The 19,360-nt window shown below is 41.1% G+C and overlaps 1 protein-coding gene across 3 annotated transcripts in view; it reads right to left on the bottom strand.

Annotated features, from left to right (window-relative positions):
• Positions 1-19,360, bottom strand: part of HIP1 (huntingtin interacting protein 1) — a 109,769-nt gene that overhangs the window by 25,040 nt on the left and 65,369 nt on the right. For 2 of the 3 annotated variants that reach the window (XM_070735031.1, XM_070735033.1), the window contains exons 10-17: positions 13,643-13,718; positions 11,993-12,127; positions 10,335-10,432; positions 7,081-7,153; positions 5,212-5,395; positions 2,507-2,595; positions 475-591; positions 219-320 (exon numbers count right to left, since the gene is read on the bottom strand). In XM_070735031.1, coding sequence (XP_070591132.1) covers positions 219-320; positions 475-591; positions 2,507-2,595; positions 5,212-5,395; positions 7,081-7,153; positions 10,335-10,432; positions 11,993-12,127; positions 13,643-13,718 — 874 coding nt within the window. The remainder of the gene's footprint in view (positions 1-218; positions 321-474; positions 592-2,506; positions 2,596-5,211; positions 5,396-7,080; positions 7,154-10,334; positions 10,433-11,992; positions 12,128-13,642; positions 13,719-19,360) is intronic. The other variant, XM_070735032.1, reaches the window with a different exon arrangement.

Here is a 19,360-nt window from a genome sequence, read left to right as displayed (position 1 = left end):
TAGTCTAGTCTAGTATCTAATCTAATCTAATCTAATCTCCAGGGATGCAATTGTCTATTTGCATTTGGTCCTCTGTCTCCAACTGGGTCATCTAATTCTCTATTTCATTCCACATGCCTCTGGTTTTTCTTTTATGCTCATTTCTACTCTTCGAATGGTTACTGGGGTCCTGCTCTTTTCCGGCTATTCTTATCACCGAAGGGGAAGGAAAGACCCACCTGGGCAGTGGAATCAACAGTGCTCTGGAGACATTGAAGCTCCTGTTTGCTGGCAATCAGCTCCCTCTTCAATGTTTCCAAGATCTCTGCCTGTTCCTGTGTCTACAGAGAAAATGACAGGAGCGTCAAAAAAATGATTGTGTGCTGCTCTTCTCTCCCTCTACCATTTTCTGACATTCCTACCACGGTCACGCTAAATTTCAATTCTCTTCCAATAAAAATGACGATCCTTCTACTTCTCTTGGCATCTCCTTACCTTTCGCTGGGCTTGCTCGCTCAACCGCTGGAAGGAGTCCTCAAGCTCTTTCTTGTCACGCTCTGTGTCGCTTTGCACCTGTCTTGACACAGTTACCTGCTTGGTGACTTCAGCATTCTAAGAGACAGAACAGGAAGGCAAGGAAAGAAAGAAAGAAAGGGGAGGGTTTAGCCACCGGCCATCATTGCCCTAATAAAGTGGATTCCTCCAACCTTGTACGACACTCTGAAGGGAGTGTCCAGTACCAGGGTCTAGTAGTTAAGGCATCAGGTTAGAATCTGGGATACCAGCAAGTATCAAAGCCAGCTGGATGACTTTGTTCCCAGCATTCCCTCTTAATTCAACCCACCTCACAGGGTTTGTTTGTTTGTTTGCTTGCTTGCTTGTTTTTATTTATTTATTTATTTATTTATTTATTTATTATTATTCATTCATTCATTCATTCATTCATTCATTCATTCATTCATTCATTTATTGGATTTGTATGCCCCTTCTCTCCGTAGACTCGGGGCGGCTAACAACAATGATAAAAACAGCATGTAACAATCCAATCCAATACTAAAATAACTAAAAAAAACCTTATTATAAAAACCACACATACATACAGACATACCATGCGTAAATTGTAAAGGCCTAGGGGGAAAGAATATCTCAGTTCCCCCATGCCTGACAGCAGAGGTGGGTTTTAAGAAGTTTACGAAAGGCGAGGAGGGTGGGGGCAATTCTAATCTCTGGGGGGAGTTGGTTCCAAAGGGTCGGGGCCGCCACAGAGAAGGCTCTTCCCCTGGGTCCCGCCAAACGACATTTTTTAGTTGACAAGACCCAGAGGAGACCAACTCTGTGGGACCTAACTGGTCGCTGGGATTCGTGCAGCAGAAGGCGGTCCCTGAGATAATCTGGTCTGGTGCCATGTAGAGCTTTATAGGTCATAACCAACACTTTGAATTGTGACCGGAAACTGATCGGCAACCAATGCAGACTGCGGAGTGTTGGTGTAACAAGGGCATATTTGGGGAAGCCATGACTGCTCTCGCAGCTGCATTCTGCACAATCTGAAGTTTCCGAACACTTTTCAAAGGTAGCCCCCTGTAGAGAGCAATTGCACTAGTCGAGCCTCAAGGTGATGAGGGCATGAGTGACTGTGAGCAGTGACTCCCGGTCCAAATAGGGCTGTAACTGGTGCACCAGGCGAACCTGGGCAAACGCCCCCCTCGCCACAGCTGAAAGGTGTTTCTCTAATGTGAGCTGTGGATCGAGCAGGGTTGTTGTTAGTAGGAAAACAGGCGGAGGAAGGAGTATTGTGCATGTTCATTGCAGAAAACAAACAAAAACATTTCCCTTACCTCCTCACCTTGTAAAATCTTTTGGGGGAATTCCTGCAACTCTTCTGGCTGGGACACATGTGCTATGCTGAAGATTCCTGGAGAAGCCTAGTATTCAACATAGCTTTTTCTTGAGTACTTTTAATTTCTGATTAATACTTGGAAAATTTTGCAAATCTCTTCCAAATGGCAGGCACACCAAATAATTTTACTTAGCCCACTTCAAAAATATATTCCTCCCTCTATCCGTCTTTGCCTGTTACTTTTCTAGACGATCTTGAACAGATTTAATTAAAAACTATAATTGGTTGTCTAAGTGAATGAAAAACTTATCACCTAGTGCAGTGTTTCCCAACCTTGGCAACTTGAAGATATCTGGACTTCAACTCCCAGAATTCCCCAGCCAGCATTTGCTGGCTGGGGAATTCTGGGACTTGAAGTCCAAATATCTTTAAGTTGCCAAGGTTGGGAAACACTGACCTAGTGTATATTTGTACAGAGGATGGCAGAGAAGCATATAGCTGACCCAGACAGTCTCGACTCTCTTGTGCCGGTATGTCAACTGTTAATAAGGGTTTAACCTTAACTCATTTTGAAGGCTTTTTGCTTTGCAATCAATGAATAATCCTATTTTAACGTGCAGAGCCAGGCAAGATGACCCCTAGTTTTATCTTAGCATTGAACAATAGAGGGAAGTAAGACAGCATTACCTTGCGTAGGAGGTCCGCGTGATTCTGCACCAGCTCACTGTACTTTTCCTTTAGCTTCACATAGCGTTGCTCTGTGGTTTGTGCTTTCCCTATAACAGAAACAGACAGGACCTGGCCTGTGATTGAAAGGAAGGAAGGAGGGAGGGAGGATCACTTCATAAAACAAGCTGACCCAACCACCTCCCTCCAGTGCAGCTTCAGCCCAAAACTAGGGAGGACTGGGCCCTTTTTCCTTCAGCCGCTCTGTCAAAGGAATATTTGAATAATCCTCCTCTCTCACATGCTCCAATTCTAAACTGGAAGATCTATTTTATTTTATTTTATTTATTATTACAGTTGGAAGGGACCTTGTAGGTCATCTAGTCCAACCCCCTGATCAAGCAGGAGTCCCTACACCATTTTGGATATATGGCAGTCCAGTCTCCTTTTGAAAGATTAGATTAGATTAGATTTATTGGATTTATATGCCGCCCTTCTCCGTAGACTCAGGGCGGCTCACAACAATGGTAAAAAACAATACATAGTAACAAATCTAATATTTAGCAATCTAAATTACAGTTTTAGGTTAAAAAATCCAAAAGAAACCCCACAAGCACACAGTCGAATCATACACAGAAACTACATGGGCAAGGGGGAGATGTTTCAATTCCCCCATGCCTGACGGCAGGGATGGGTTTTAAGGAGTTTCCGAAAGGCAAGGAGGGTGGGGGCAGTTCTAATCTCTGGGGGGAGCTGGTTTCAGAGGGTCGGAGCCACCACAGAGAAGGCTCTTCCCCTGGGTCCCGCCAGACGACATTGTTTAGTCGACGGGACCCAAGGAAGGCCCACTCTGTGGGACCTAACCGGTCGCTGGGATTCATGCGGCAGAAGGCGGTCCCGGAGAAAGTCTCAAGTGTTGGAGCTCGGACAACTTCCACAGGCAAGCTGTTCCACTGGTCACTCTCGCCATCAGAAAGTTCCTCCTTATTTCCAGGTTGAATCTCTCCATGATCAGCTTCCATCCACTATTCCTTGTTTGGCCTTCTGCTTTGGGAAACAGCCTGACCCCCTCCTTTCTGTGGCAGCCCTCAAATTCTAAAACTGAAGCCCTGCTTCAGATCAGTTTGAGTGCCACATTTGGACAACTTAAAGAAAACTCACTGGGGGTTGATTAAACTCTTCTCTGCAATGGTTATTATGGCATTTTCAATCCAAATACAAGCCCTGCTACTATAAACTGAGGCCAGGCAGCTACAGTGAATCAGTTTATTACAGTATTTGTTAAGGAGGTTGACAGATTATTAGTCTACCTACCCTAGTGCACTATGAAATGTTCCTTAAAAATTAGAGGCAAAATATGTTATCAATTAGTTTGCTATCAGGGTCTATGTGATTTCTATAGGAAATTGATTTTAACTGCTTTCTAGTAAAATGACTGTTCAGGTGAATGGGCCACATATCTGCAATTGAAGAGCCAGGGTGGCGCAGTGGTTAGAGTGCAGCCCTGCAGACTACTTCAGCTAACTCCTAGCTGTAGTTCAGCAGTTCAGATCTCACCCCCGGAGCAAGGTTGACTCAGCCTTCCATCCTTCCAAGGTGGGTAAAATGAGGACGCAGATTGTTGGGGGCAAGAGGCTGATTCTGTAAACTGCTTAGAGAGGGCTGTAAAAGCACTATGAAGCGGTATATAAGTCTAAATGCTATGGATAATTTGTGAATGATGTCAATGGGAAGTTGAACAACTATCCTTGTGGTGTGACCAGAACAATCTAGAACTGAACACACTCAAAATCGTAGAAATGGTGGTAGACTTTAGGAGAAACCCTTCCACCCTTCCACCTCTCACAATACTAGACAACACAGTATCAACAGTAGAGACCTTCAAATTTCTAGGTTCTATCATATCTCAAGACTTAAAATGGTCACCTAACATCAAAAACATCATCAAAAAAGCACAACAAAGAATGTTCTTTCTGCGCCAGCTCAGGAAGCTCAAACTGCCCAAGGAGCTGCTGATACAGTTCTACAGAGGAATCATTGAGTCTGTCATCTGCACCTCTATAACTGTGTGGTTTGGTGCTGCAACCCAACAGGACCTACACAGACTTCAGAGGAGAATCAGAACTGCAGAAAAAACAATTGCTGCCAACCTGCCTTCCATTGAGGACCTGTATACTGCACGAGTCAAAAAGAGGGCGGGGAAAATATTTTCTGACCCCTCGCATCCTGGACACAAATTGTTTCAACTCCTACCCTCAAAACGTCACTACAGAGCACTGCACACCAAGACAACTAGACACAAGAACAGTTTTTTTCCAAACGCCATCACTCTACTAAACAAATAATTCCCTCAACACTGTCAGACTTTCTACTAAATCTGCACTTCTATTCTACTAGTTTTTCTCATCATTCCTATCACCCATTTCCTCCCATGTTGACTGTATGACTGTAACTTGTTTCTTATATCTTAAGATTTTTATTAATATTGCTTCTTCATTGCTTATTTGACCCCTATGACAATCATTAAGTGTTGTACCACACGATTCTTGACAAATGTATATTTTATTTTATGTACGCTGAGAGCATAGGCACCAAGACAAATTCCTTGTGTGTCCAATCACACTTGGCCAATAAAAAATCTATTCTATTCTATTCTATTCTAAACTGCAGTCTTTCTATCTCTGAAGAAAAAAACCACCCGTTGTCGAATTATTTTCACGGCTTACTCTCAATCTCTGTCAGGCTCCGCTGGGCTTTCTCTGTGTCCTCGTGCCTCTTTTTCCATTCGTCCAGTTCTGTGTGCAGGAATTCACTTTCATCCAGTGCCTGCTGCTTCAGGTGCTTCTGCTCTTCCAGCTCAGCTTCCAGCTCACTGATACGCCCCTTCAGCTGCATCACCAGGCGGTGGCTCTGCAGGGGCCATGTTTAAAGAGAGGGTGAAATGGAAAGATCACTGAGAAAAACCTCAGGGTATTGAAATGATTACACTGTTCTGGCTATGCACAGTTAAGCAGACACCACAACAAATAAATCAAGACTGCGTGTCAAGTTGAAGCCTGGTCCTGGACGTTGGACTCTGCCACCATTAGTTTTTTAAAAGTGCCACTCCAAAACATTGTGGCAGAAAGAGTGACAGGGCAGACAAACAAACAAACAAACAGAAAAAGGTCAATATTTCTGGTTACTGCGTTGTAACAATGGTATTTGAGCAGTGAAGGGCTGCAAAAAAATTTACTTCCACACTATGGGCGTGGCTTATGTTGTGGGTATGGCTTGCCAGCCATGTGACCAGGTGGGAGTGGCTTGATAATCATGTGACTGGGGCTGGCTTAAAGTACATGTGACTGGCTTAAAGATGGACAACTTGATGTCACTCATGTCAAGGGTTAGGGTGCCTGGCCTCTCCTTGCCTCAAAGAGATACAATTTCCCTATCCATTTACTGTTACTGAACATCCAAAACATACTCTTTAATTCTATGTATATATGCCATATGTGTACATACATATTACACACAGGCACACAAAAATATACATTATCTGCTATATAAACTGTATGTGTATGTACACACACTCACAGCTCTTCTAAAAACATAGAAACATAGGAGACTGATGGCAGAAAAAGACCTCATTATCCTTCATTGGGCCAGAAAAGAATATAGAAACATAGAAACATAGAAGTCTGACGGCAGAAAAAGACCTCATGGTCCATCTAGTCTGCCCTTATACTATTTCCTGTATTTTATCTTAGGATGGATATATGTTTATCCCAGGCATGTTTAAATTCAGTTACTGTGGATTTATCAACCATGTCTGCTGGAAGTTTGTTCCAAGGATCTACTACTCTTTCAGTAAAATAACATTTTCTCATGTTGCTTTTGATCTTTCCCCCAACTATCTTCAGATTGTGTCCCCTTGTTCTTGTGTTCACTTTCCTATTAAAAACACTTCCCTCCTGAACCTTATTTAACCCTTTAACATATTTAAGTGTTTCGATCATGTCCCCCCTTTTCCTTCTGTCCTCCAGACTATACAGACTGAGTTCATTAAGTCTTTCCTGATACGTTTTATGCTTAAGACCTTCCACCATTTATGTAGCCCGTCTTTGGACCCATTCAATTTTATCAATATCTTTTTGTAGGTGAGGTCTCCAGAACTGAACACAGTATTTCCAAATGTGTCCTAGCTGCCAAAATGCAAGCTATCAATGGTGCTTTAAGTGATAAAAAATGCAAAAAAAAGTAAACTTAGCCTGCATACTTATGGATCAATCCATCCTGGTCTAATGCAATTCAGAACAGAGAAGGTTAAAAGGAAATACAAGGCCCTTGCTTCCAATTGCTATTAAGTCAACAAAAATGAAAGTCTATCTTCAATTCTAACTTAAGTAGCATTTTGCATTTCTGGAATGCTTTATGGCTTCTTTCTAGATATTAAAGCAAAGGATAGCAGATCCCTCTTTTCTGTATTTCCTGGGATTTTGTATTTTTCTGGTTTTCCTACATACTTTTATTTCCCGACAAGATTCCAAAGTGAATGTGAGTTTCTGTATTTGGGCTTAGAAAAACATCCCTGTAGTAATAGACTTTAAATTTACCTCCGCTTTGAAGTTCTTGAATTCATCCTTAAGGGCGTCAATTTCTCTGTGCAGCTGTTCAATTAACCTGTCCCTGGAAGGAGGGAGAAATACTTGTGCAATTTGGATATAAATATTTTTAAATTGGATGGGAGGAAAGCAGTCAGACCTCATGACCACATGCAGATGATGAAAGGAGCTAAATCAATAGCAATAGCAATTAGACTTATACACCGCTTCACAGTGCTTTACAGACTTCTCTAAGCGGTTTGTAGAGTCAGCATATTGCCCCCAACAAGCTGGGTCCTCATTTTACTAACCTCAGAAGGATGGAAGGCTGAGTCAACCTTGAGACAGTGAGATTTGAACTGCTAAACTGTTGACAACAGTCAACAGAAGTAGCCTGCAGTACTGCATTCTAACCAGTATGCTGCCATATTTTAAAATCAGGTTATTGATGCTTCAAAGTAAACACATGAAGTTCTCTGTCAAAGGCAATAATGTTTACAAATGCTTGACTGTCATGCTATTATTTCCACCATTTATGTGCAGAATTTAGAGCATGGCCAGTGTCAGGAATACTGTGCAGCAGGGAAAAAAATCCACATTCTGAAGCAAAAAAGTATATATATAAACCCAAAAAAAAAATAATTTTCTGTTACTAGTTTGTGTTTTAGAAACATATTCCACTTTCTCTCTTTTTTTAAAAAGTTTCTTTATTGTTTTCAAAAATATTTCTCAAATGTTTTGTTTAGGTTTTACAGATCTTATTCTATCTCTATTACCTTTTGTATATGTCATTCATTTCCTTATATCTTTTATTAAATGGTATACAGTGATCCCCCGATCATTGCGAGGGTTCCGTTCCAGGACCCCCCGCAACGAGCGGGTTTTCGCAAAGTAGCGCTGCAGAAGTAAAAACACCATCTGCGCATGTGCAGATGGTGTTTTTACTTCCGCAGCGCTAGCGAGGAGCCGAAGATTGGGGGCGGCGCGGGTGTTTTAAAACGTCGCCGCCGACATGGGGGGCTCGTTAGCACCCCCCCTAACCCGGGTTGGGGGTTCGGGGGGGGGTGCTAGCGAGCCCCCCATGTCGGCGGCGACGTTTTAAAACACCCGCGCGGCTTTCCAATGAGTCCCGAAGACAAACGTCAAAGTTCCGCGTTTGTCTTCGGGACTCATTGGGCAGGCAGGCTGCGGACAAGCCGTTCGCTCGGCCCGCTTCCCAGCTGAGTACTCAGCTGGGAAGCGGCCCGAGCGAACGGCGTGGGCGGGAGAAGGGCGCGCGAGCCGCGGGCGCGCGGGCAGGCAGGCTGCGGACAAGCCGTTCGCTCGGGCCGCTTCCCAGCTGAGTACTCAGCTGGGAAGCGGCCCGAGCGAAGCGGCAGCAGCGAGGAGTTTGCGTGGGCGGTGGGGAAACTCCTCGCTGATGCCCGCCAAGAGGGGGAAGACCTAGGGAAGCCGCCCAGCAGCTGATCTGCCCGGCGCCATCTACGCATGCGTGCCCATAGAAAAAAAAGGGCACGCATGCGCAGATGGTGTTCTGACTTCCGGGTTCAAAAATCGCAAATTAGCCTGTTCGCAATGGTCGGGGACGCAATAACCGGGGGATCACTGTACATTCAAATATATATATCATTGGTAGAACACATTTTTAAAATAAAAGAGAAGAAAATGCTTGTACTTTGTTTCTATTGATATTGCAAGGTATTTGTTATTCTTTCTGTGTATACTGATACTTTGTATTGTTACATTTTTAGTTTTTCTTTTGAATCCATTCATGCCATTTCTACCATGGTCGTTTTGATTCTTTGCTTTTAATTCCCTTAATTGAGTTTGTGATTTCATCCATCTCTACACATTTATATATTTTGTCAATAATTGAACTTTCCAATGGGGTCTGTTCGTTTTTCCACATTTGCACTAGTGATATTCTAGCTGCGGTATTTATGTGGGTCATAAGAAAGAGTGTTTGCTTAGAATAGTGTCTTTTCCAAGTTCCTAGGAGCATACCTTCTGGGGTGTATTCTATCTCCTCATTAGTTATTTCTATGAGCCATCTGTGAATTGTTTTCCATATTTTTTGAATTTTGGTACAAGTCCACCACTTGTGAAAAAAGGAACCTTTTTGTTTTTTACATTTATTTATTTATTTATTTATTTATTTATTAATCAGATTTGTATGCCGCCCCTCTCCGCAGACTCGGGGTGGCTCACAGCAATAATAATACAATGTAAACAAATCTAATATTTAAGTTAATTTTTAAAAACCCCAATTTAGAAACCAATCATACATACTAGCATACCATGCATAAATTGTATAAGCCCAGAGGGAAGGAAAATGTCAATTCCCCCATGCCTGACGACAGAGGTGGGTTTTAAGGAGCTTACGAAAGGCTAGGAGGGTGGGGGCAACTCTGATATCTGGGGGAAGTTGGTTCCAAAGGGTCGGGGCCACCACAGAGAAGGCTCTTCCCCTGGGTCCCGCCAAACGACATTGTTTAGTTGACGGGACCCGGAGAAGGCCAACTCTGTGGGACCTAACTGGTCGCTGGGATTCGTGCGGCAGAAGGCGGTCCCGGAGATATTCTGGTCCGGTGCCATGAAGGGCTTTATAGGTCATAATCAATACTTTGAATTTTGACCGGAAACTGATCGGCAACCAATGCAGACTGTGGAGTGTTCGTGTGACATGGGCATATTTAGGAAAGCCCATGATAGCTCTCGCAGCTGCATTCTGCACGATCTGAAGTTTCCGAACACTTTTCAAAGGTAGCCCCATGTAGAGAGCATTACAGTAGTCGAGCCTCGAGGTGATGAGGGCATGAGTGACTGTGAGCAGTGACTCCCGGTCCAAATAGGAACCTTTTTGTTTTTTACATTTCCAGCAGGTGTCTTGTAGGGTCGGGTAAATCTTCGCTAGTCTCGATGGGGGCATGTACCATCTATAAAAAAGTTTATAGAAATTTTCCTTGTATGCTGCTGACAGTGTGATTTTGGATATTGTGTTCCACTTTCTCACGCTGTAGAAAGGAACAGGGTATTTATTTGTGTATTTGTACTTAGAAATTTCTCTAGTCCCATCCCAAAAGGAAATCTTGCAATTGTCACTGTCCCATATATAAAACAGAGATTATGGAGATGCTTCCTGGTAAGCTATTTTTGGTGCTTTCATTGTACTCTGTATATGAAAAAAGCATCCGTTCAGCAAAAATGAAAGTAAAGTTTCCTTCTAAATTAATAAAGGGTATAGTAAGAAAGGAATAATCACTCACTTGTCATCCTTGGTCATCCCATTCTGGCTGTTAAAGTTAAAGGGATCATTACTGAAAGAACTGCCAAAGATGTCATCAAACTTATTGTCAAAAAGACTCTGGAAGACAAGATGGAAACAGTTAGCTTCATGAAAAGATAAACTTGCCTTGCACACCATCCTAACTCAAGAAAAGAGGGACCTGACTTAATCTTAGGGAATTTTCAGTAGAATGACTAATCAGAGAGGATGTGTACAACAATTATAGATACTGAAGCATATGTAGGAACTCAATTTACAGATACTGTAGTGGAGAGCAGGCATTGTTTTTAAATCAGCGACATGGAAGATAATCTCTCCATTATTTTGTCACCAGGAAAATCATTCAAATCCACTTGATTCCTCCAATCTGCTCCTCGCCCTTTATTTTTTGAGAGAGAGTAATCAGATCTTTCTACAGTATTTCATAGAAAACAGCTCTCCATCTATTACCCAAAGCATAGGAGGGGAAAAAAATTAGCACTGATTTTCCAACACTTGAAAATCTCTATGTGTCAACAGGTCAGGCAAAGGCTGACTAGTGACAAAGTTTGCTAATCTGAAATACTATTTCATATCATCATAACCAGAACAAATACTTTTTTCTTGTGATGGGCCTAGAGTTTCTATTCTTCAAAGGAAGTCTGCCCTTTTTAAAAAAAAAAAATTTTTAAATTAATTTTTAACAAATTTATATTACACACAACATAAAACAATGCATAGTGAAATGTGCCCACCGCCGAGACACACACACATTCCCCACCACCAAATCGGGGGTGTTTCTTGTATAGTCCACTTAACCCAAGAGCAATATATCTATTTACATATTATAGAGTGATTCCAATTTATTTCTTGTAGCTTGGTCTCGGATTCTACTCATCATATATCGTCTTACCTTGTCCCACTGTCCCATCAGTTGTCCCAACTCAGTTTCATTATCCGAATTTATCCTTTTATCCATAATTTCAAATTGAATATGGTCCACCATGTACCTATACCAATTTTGCATTGTCCATTTTGTCGCATCCTTCCAACCCAAAACTATTACTGCCTGAGCGCTTTCTATTGCTGCTTTTTTTATTTCTCTAAATTCTCCCATTGCATTGCTTTTAACTAGTACTGCCATTTCCTTAGTGATTGTCCATTGTATATTTAGCATTCTATTGATATCCTCTTTCACTTTTTGCCAAAATTCCTGCACTATCGGGCATTCCCAAAACATATGCATAAACATTCCTTTATCTTGACACCCATGCCAACAATTCCCCCTGACATTCTGCTGAAAATGTGCGAGTTGAACGGGAGTAAAATACCACTTATGTAATATTTTCCTTCTCATTTCCCTGATTTTTGTATTTTTAATTTTCCTTATATTTTCTACTATATTTTCCATCTCTTGTACCTCTACTTGTATCTCATTTTGCCACCATTTAATCAATCCTTCAATCGTGTCCCCGTCTGACTGCACTAGCAATTTATATATATTGGTTGCTTGCGCCTTTATACCCTCACTTTTTTCCCTTATTACTTTCTCTAACTCTGTCTCCTCCCTCAATAGTACTTCTTTATTCTCCCTTTCGTTAAGATATTCACATATTGCAATTTTTTTTCCATGCAAAGGAACTCTGCCCTTCCACTCACCTGCTGTGAGGAAGTTTCCATCTCAACAAGATCCATGATGGGTTCACTGTCTGGGGATGAAGCTTCCAATGGGATGACAACAACAGGGCTGATGTGTTCGGAGAGTGCTGAGGCCCGCAGAAAGTTGGGGGGATTCTAGTGCATGGAACGAAGAATGATACAGAACCGTTGCATTGAAGAAGCTTATCACATATACTAGGTCAATACTGTAGTGCACAAGGCTCATTGCCAGTTTTGGCGTTCCAAAACTACTTGTGGTTGGAAGAAAAAAATAAACAACTTTGCAAACAGATTTGCATCTCATTCATTTGCAATTATATACAAGTTAATTTATTCAAAATTTTGTTTGCACTCTCTTATAGGCTCTTTTGGCCTTTATAAAGCAAGGCTGTTTTCACTATTCACAAAGCAAGACTGCAAATTTAGGAGATTATAAACTGATTTACGAGGATTGTAAAACTGTGCCCTAAATTGCAATAAGACACTAAAGATTCTATTTATTAGCAATTATCACTCCACTTTCTTCTGTGGGTTACAAACTATAAAGACTACAACAGGAAAGAACCTTTGTAAATTTTCTATAATCTTTTTACACTAAATACAACCTAATATTTCATTTTTACTCTCAGTTGATACTATTTTTTTCTTTTCAGATGAGATTTTACTCTTCATCTTTTATTCATTGGCCATTTTTAATACATCTGTGGATTACAAATTATATTTAGAGAGCAACCTCACTTGCATTTAAGTTCTACTACAAGATTAGCCACAGGAAGGAAGGCATCGGACCAGAATATCTCCGGAACCGCCTTCTGCCGCACGAATCCCAGCGACCGGTTAGGTCCCACAGAGTTGGCCTTCTCCGGGTCCTGTCGACTAAACAATGTCATTTGGTGGGACCCAGGGGAAGAGCCTTCTCTGTGGTGGCCCCGGCCCTCTGGAACCAACTCCCCCCAGAGATCAGGATTGCCCCCACCCTCCTTGCCTTTCGTAAACTTCTCAAAACCCACCTCTGCCGTCAGGCATGGGGTAATTGAAATATTTTCCCCAGGCCTATATAATTTATGTATGGTGTGTTGTGTGCATGTTTTTTAAATTATGGGTTTTTAACTTTGTATTATTAGATTTGTATTGTACATTGTTTCTATCACTGCTGTGAGCTGCCCCGAGTCTACGGAGAGGGGCGGCATACAAATTAAATAAATAAATAAGTAAATAAATAAGTAAGTAAGTAAATAAGTAAGTAAATTTAAAAAATTAAATAAATAAATAAATAAATAAACAAACAAATAAATAAATGGAAAAATAAGAACTCCTTGAATTAATGAGAAATTTCCTGACAGTGAGAATAATTACTAATAATTAACCATGGAATGGCTTGCCTTCAGCAATTTTGGCAGCTCGATTACTGAAGGTTTTTAAGAAGAAATTGGACAGCCATCTGTCTAGAATGGTATAGGCTACTCCTGCCTGAGCAGGGAGTTGGACTAGAAAACCTCCAAGGTCCCTTTTATTCTGTTATTCATAATTCCAAATGTCACCGTTCAGTTATGACATGCGGTTCCCTTAAGTCACAGCTGAAGCGGCCTCAGCATAAATACTATGAACAAAAGTGAGAATAGCAACTCTGTGAATGTCATGGATCCTCACCTCAGGCAACTGTGGGATCTGAATCAGCCTTTTAAAATATTGCAGGTTGCTGGAGCGATAGAAGAGATCCTTCAGTCTGCAAAATTCAAGGAAAGACATATTAAAGTCTAGCAAACTTTAAACAATCGTCTGGGCGGTCTGTCAGGCTCAGAGGGGAAGCAAAATGAAGTAGCAATCCAGAATCAGGATGGTCATTCAAGGTCAGAGAAGAGACATTAAATAGCAGCAATGTAGAAATGATAATGCAAAGCAATTGCAGTAGATGCATATTGACCCATCCTATTGCTCACTGTAATATTCACAAGATTCACAAGACAACTCATCGCCCAATGTTGTCCTACTGATCAAATTTATTATTTATTTAAATTGAATCCACATTTCTGAGGATTTTTGGTACTAGATTCAAGATTGTTTAGAAAGCGGCCAATGGAAAAATGAATTAAATCCATAATATACAAAACAATGTGTGTAAGACTCTGTGTATTGGGGTTTTTTCTGGGAGCTTTTGGTGTTGTACGAGTATTTACATCTATGGCTGTTATTCTTATTGTTGTGGTTGGCTTCAGGCCAGCTCCTGTAGCTGTTGATTTTGACGAAGAGCAGTGGGAGCCGTCTGTTTACAGAAGACCAGTCTGGCTGCAGAATGAATCAGACAGTGAACCTGAAGCAGAGACAGGGAGTGACAGGGAGCAGGAAGGGACAGCAGAGACAGAGAGGGGAATGGATTCAGCCAGCTCTCCAGCCAGAGGTTCCTCGGAATCAGAAGGGGAAGAATTAATGAGTAACCCTATTCTGAATGCTCGGGTACGGAGAATGTTGGGAAGGCAAGAGTAGCTGCGCAAGCTTAGAAACAAATTATAGGACACAGCTGATAAGATTTAATGACGCTGCTACAACCTTGATAAAAAGGGAGGGTTGGAATGATCTGTGTGGGAGTTTATTGTTTGAGCTTTGGAGAGAGACATTGATGCATTGTGGTTTCATTTTGGTTTTTGGATTCCTGTGAACTTTCTGACACTCAAGCCTGAAAGTACTGTGTGGACTTGAGTGAGTAACTCTGACCTTCTGGACTAATAACTCAGCATTGCTTTTGCATTCATGGAGGCGTACAGCCCTCTATATATAAAAGAAACCTTTTTGGTTTATTGTTACAAGTTTGTGTGTTTGATTTATTACTTTGCTCTTGGGTGGCTAAAGGCCAGGCAGAACATTTATTTCGGTTTCCACCTATTTATTTTGCATGTTTTGTTTTGTTTTTGCTTTTTTTAAATAATTATTAGCTCCTCCAAAAAACATTTCTATGAAATGTGTGCAGCCATATATAAAAAAATAGAATCAAAGGGATGTTGGAGGTCTTCTAGTCCACCCTCAAGCCCAAGATAGGGGAACCTATTTCATGCTAGAGAAGTGGCTGTCCAATCTTTTCTTGAAGCCATTCAGTGATGGAGCACCCACAGTTCTAGGAGGCAAAATGTTCTATTGATTAATTGTTTTTACTTTCACATTGCATAAACATAAATACCATAGCGTATGGTATAAATATATTTTCCTTTACTTCTTTCATAATACTATAACTAAAAATCACCTAATGATATTCAAGTAAATTAAAAGGTATTGTAGCTTGAATATCAGCTGTTGCAATCAACAACAGTAGGTGATCATTGTTCATATATCTTTAGGTTTTTTTAATAAATCCACCAACAGTATTTCTCTTGGGGGTTTTTTTGAACATAACTTGAACCTAAGGCCTTGGGAAAGCCCTGGAGAGCTCAGCATAAGAATGGAAAATTCTAAATATGAGCAAGAACCACTATTTCTTGGTGACCAGTGCATTCCTCAGTATTGGCTTACTCAAACATAAAAAAACAAAAGCATATTGGCATAATAATACAGTTTAGAAATAAAAGCAGAGTTGTCATTGACAAATCCTAGAGGGATGAGCCCACAATTCAAATACAAGTTAAAGGATACTATTTGTATCAAAAGGAACAGAAATAATAAAAATAAACCTTCGACTTGTCCTGCTTAAACATCCAAGTAAATGTATATGACAGCATTGGACAGAGTATCTAGGGTACGGAGTGGCTGTGGGTTTTGCCTCCCAAGGACAACTCCATCTGTCCGTCCATTACCCTGGGGGGGGGGGGATTATTGACCCCCCTCAGAGAGGGTCCGCAACTTGGGTGTCCTCCTCGATCCACAGCTCACATTAGAGAAACATCTTTCAGCTGTGGCGAGGGGGGCGTTTGCCCAGGTTCACCTAGTGCACCAGTTGCGGCCCTATCTGGACTGCTCACAGTCACTCATGCCCTCATCACCTCGAGGTTCGACTATTGTAATGCTCTCTACATGGGGCTACCTTTGAAAAGTGTTCGTAAACTTCAGATCGTGCAGAATGCAGCTGCGAGAGCAATCATGGGCTTTCCTAAGTATGCCCATGTCACCCCAACACTCCGCAGTCTGCATTGGTTGCCAATCAGTTTCCGGTCACAATTCAAAGTGTTGGTTATGACTTATAAAGCCCTTCATGGCACCGGGCCAGGATATCTGCGAGACCACCTTCTGCCGCACGAATCCCAGCGGCCGGTTAGATCCCACAGAGTTGGTCTTCTCCGGGTCCCGTCGACTAAACAATGTCGTCTGGCGGGACCCAGGGGAAGAGCCTTCTTTGTGGTGGCTCCGACCCTCTGGAATCAACTCCCCCCAGAGATTAGGACTGCCCCCACCCTCCTTGCCTTTCGTAAACTCCTTAAAACCCACCTCTGTCGTCAGGCTTGGGGGAACTGAGATATCCCCCCCTTGCCTATGTAGTTTTGTGCATGATATGACTCGTGTATGTATTTTATCTATTGGGTTCCCCCCCCCCCCCTTTTTAGACTTTTTAATGTAAAACTTGTTATTTTAGATTTTAAGTATTAGATTTGTTACCATGTATTGTTTTTTATCCCTGTTGTGAGCCTCCCTGAGTCTACAGAGAGGGGCGGTATACAAATCTAATAAATAAATAAATAAATAAATAAATAATAATAATAATAATAATAATAATAATTTAAAAAAAAAAATAAGTGGGGAACGAATCAAGCTGTTGCTATCATACTGCCCGGTTAAAGTTAAGGTATGGAGGAAACATTTCAATAACGTATTTGAAAATCTTTCAAAAAGATCTAAGGTAGTAGTGCTAGAAGATTTTAATTATTTTGACCAGTTGGAAAACACTCTGCCAAGTCTGTCTCTGCAGGAAATTCCTGAGTTGCCTTGTTAATCACTTTCTATTTTGGAAAATGAACAATCAGCTATATTTGTCTTTATGCTAACGCGGAAGTAACAGAAATATTGTAGGAAAGTTACCATGTAATGCTGGAGTTCTTGATTTTTAGTAGAACTAAAAAGAAGTATAGGAAAACGTGGACTTTAATAAAAACAGCAGTCACAAGTAGAATTAGAGAAACTAAATATGAAAGAATTCAAGATGTAAGATAGGTTCCCAAACATACTAGAAGCATAACTGAACATATTAATCCCAAGGGGAAAAATAAGGAAAGAAACAAGCCAGAAACAATACTGAAACAAGAAAAGAAGGCCAGGTCTCCAAGATATAGCCAGATAACCTAGAATCATAAAGAGGGTGTCAAGAAAGTGAAATCACAGAATAAACATGCAATTTCTTATTTTATTAGATTCTATAAAAATAAGGGGAGAAAGACGGTTTGGCGTACTGGTTAAAGCATTAGGCTAGAAACCACGGCATGAGTTCCTGACTAAAGCACAAAACTATCTGAGTGACCTTGGGTCAGTGACTTTCACTAAGTTTTAGGAAGAAAAAAACCCAACCACTTCAAGATATCTTGCCAAAAAACCTGCAGAGTACTTTAGCGCAATTGCCAGGAGTCAAAATCGATTTGGTACTACCTTCCCTCACCCTCATTGTGAGGGGGTGGGGGGATGTCCCAGGGCAAACAGGAGAATTTTATACTTCCCTGCTGCTGGAAGATACAATACTAATCCTGCTATAACCTAATGTTGCCAAGTTTTGCACAGAAATGCTTAACATCCGTCTGGTGAAGCCTGTGCCATTAACTGGTCTTCATGAGCATTTATTTAAAAGTGCTTTTGTATTGTGATAGATTTAGTTTGCTGTATATTAACTTTTATGTTCCCCTATATCCATCTAACATTCCTACCTCTCCCCTTAGATTTTTTAAGAGTCTTCTTTAGGTTCTTCTATAGATTTTTGTATACATTTTATATTTTTATGGGTTTTTTCTTTTAAATTATATTTGATGTATCCTTTATGCTTTTTAATCCTGTGTACTCCACTCTCCTTATATCAAGGTACATATATATATATGATTCGACACAAAAATATGTAACCCTTCCCTGGTGCAGAGCTGAAGGGATTGGATACTGTAGCCTAGAGGTTAATTCTCTGCCTTACAAGGCAAAGGTTGCAGGTTCAAGTCCCAGTGGGTATGGCTAGTGACACATACAGATAGAATTGTCGGCTATCAATAAAATTAACTGCCTTGGAAATGGCCCTAGGTTGGGCCGAGAGGCAAATAAGGAGCTGTGATGTTCCTTCAATACACCAGGGTGATTCGACACAAAAATATGTAACCCTTCCCTGGTGCAGAACTGAAGGAATTGGATACTGTAGCCTAGAGGATAATTCTCTGCCTTACAAGGCAAAGGTTGCAGGTTCAAGTCCCAGTGGGTATGGCTAGCTGATGATACCAAAATAAGGCCGAAATAGATCTATCCTAGTTTCCCTTAATTTTCAAATTCAGCAAAAAAACATGTGACAAGTTCCAATTTTTTTTTTACTATCACTCTGCAGGCATGGCTTCGTGGTCATATGACAGTGGGTTTGGCTTCATGGTCATGTGACTGGGTGGGGTGCTGGATGGTCATGTGATTGGGTGGCCATGTGACTGGATGAACACGGCCAGCTTGACGTTACTCATGTCAAGGGTTAGGGTGCCTGGCCCCTCCTCGCCTCAAAGATTTCCCTGTCTATTTACTACTACTGACCATCCAAAATATACTGTTTGATCCTATGTAAATATGCCATTTGTGTACATACATATTACACACAGGCACACGAAAACTGATTGGTCCGATTTGGTGATGTCATTATGACTTTACCAGCGGATCGACTGGGCAAATCAGTCCGAACCGGGAGGAACCCACCCTTGGGTATATGTGTTTGTGTGTGGCAAAAAAAGGTATGATACATCATGATATGTCACATGACACAATTGAGTTTGACACCCATGAGATAGTGTTCTCCCTTTTCCTTCTAGCTGACCAATAGAAGAAAGTAAACAATATTTTTTAATTAGTGTCCTCTCCCTGAATTACCACTGGTCTTGAAAAATAAAAATAAAAATCTCCTTACCAAATCACACAAAAAGGAATAAGCCTTCCTTTCTATGACCTCTATTATTTTTGTACATATTTATTTTTGTACATTATTTATTTATTTATTTATTTGGGACATTTGTACACAACACATCTCACAATTCTATTTATAAACGTTTTTACCATCTGCCAAAATAAATCAATAAATCTGAAATTGCTGTGGAGGGAAAGTCAACGTCCTTTGTGATTTACAAAGGTGGCAGGACAGCATGCAGCAATTTTTCTTCCAGGTACTTGGCTACAACCAAGACTTCACATTACTCTGCCAATTTGGGGGAGGGAGGGGATGTGAGTATTAAA

Source organism: Erythrolamprus reginae, chromosome 1 (genome assembly GCF_031021105.1).
Source record: "Erythrolamprus reginae isolate rEryReg1 chromosome 1, rEryReg1.hap1, whole genome shotgun sequence".
In the NCBI taxonomy this organism is placed as follows: Eukaryota; Metazoa; Chordata; class Lepidosauria; order Squamata; family Dipsadidae; genus Erythrolamprus; species Erythrolamprus reginae.
This window is presented reverse-complemented; position numbering and strand designations above follow the sequence as displayed.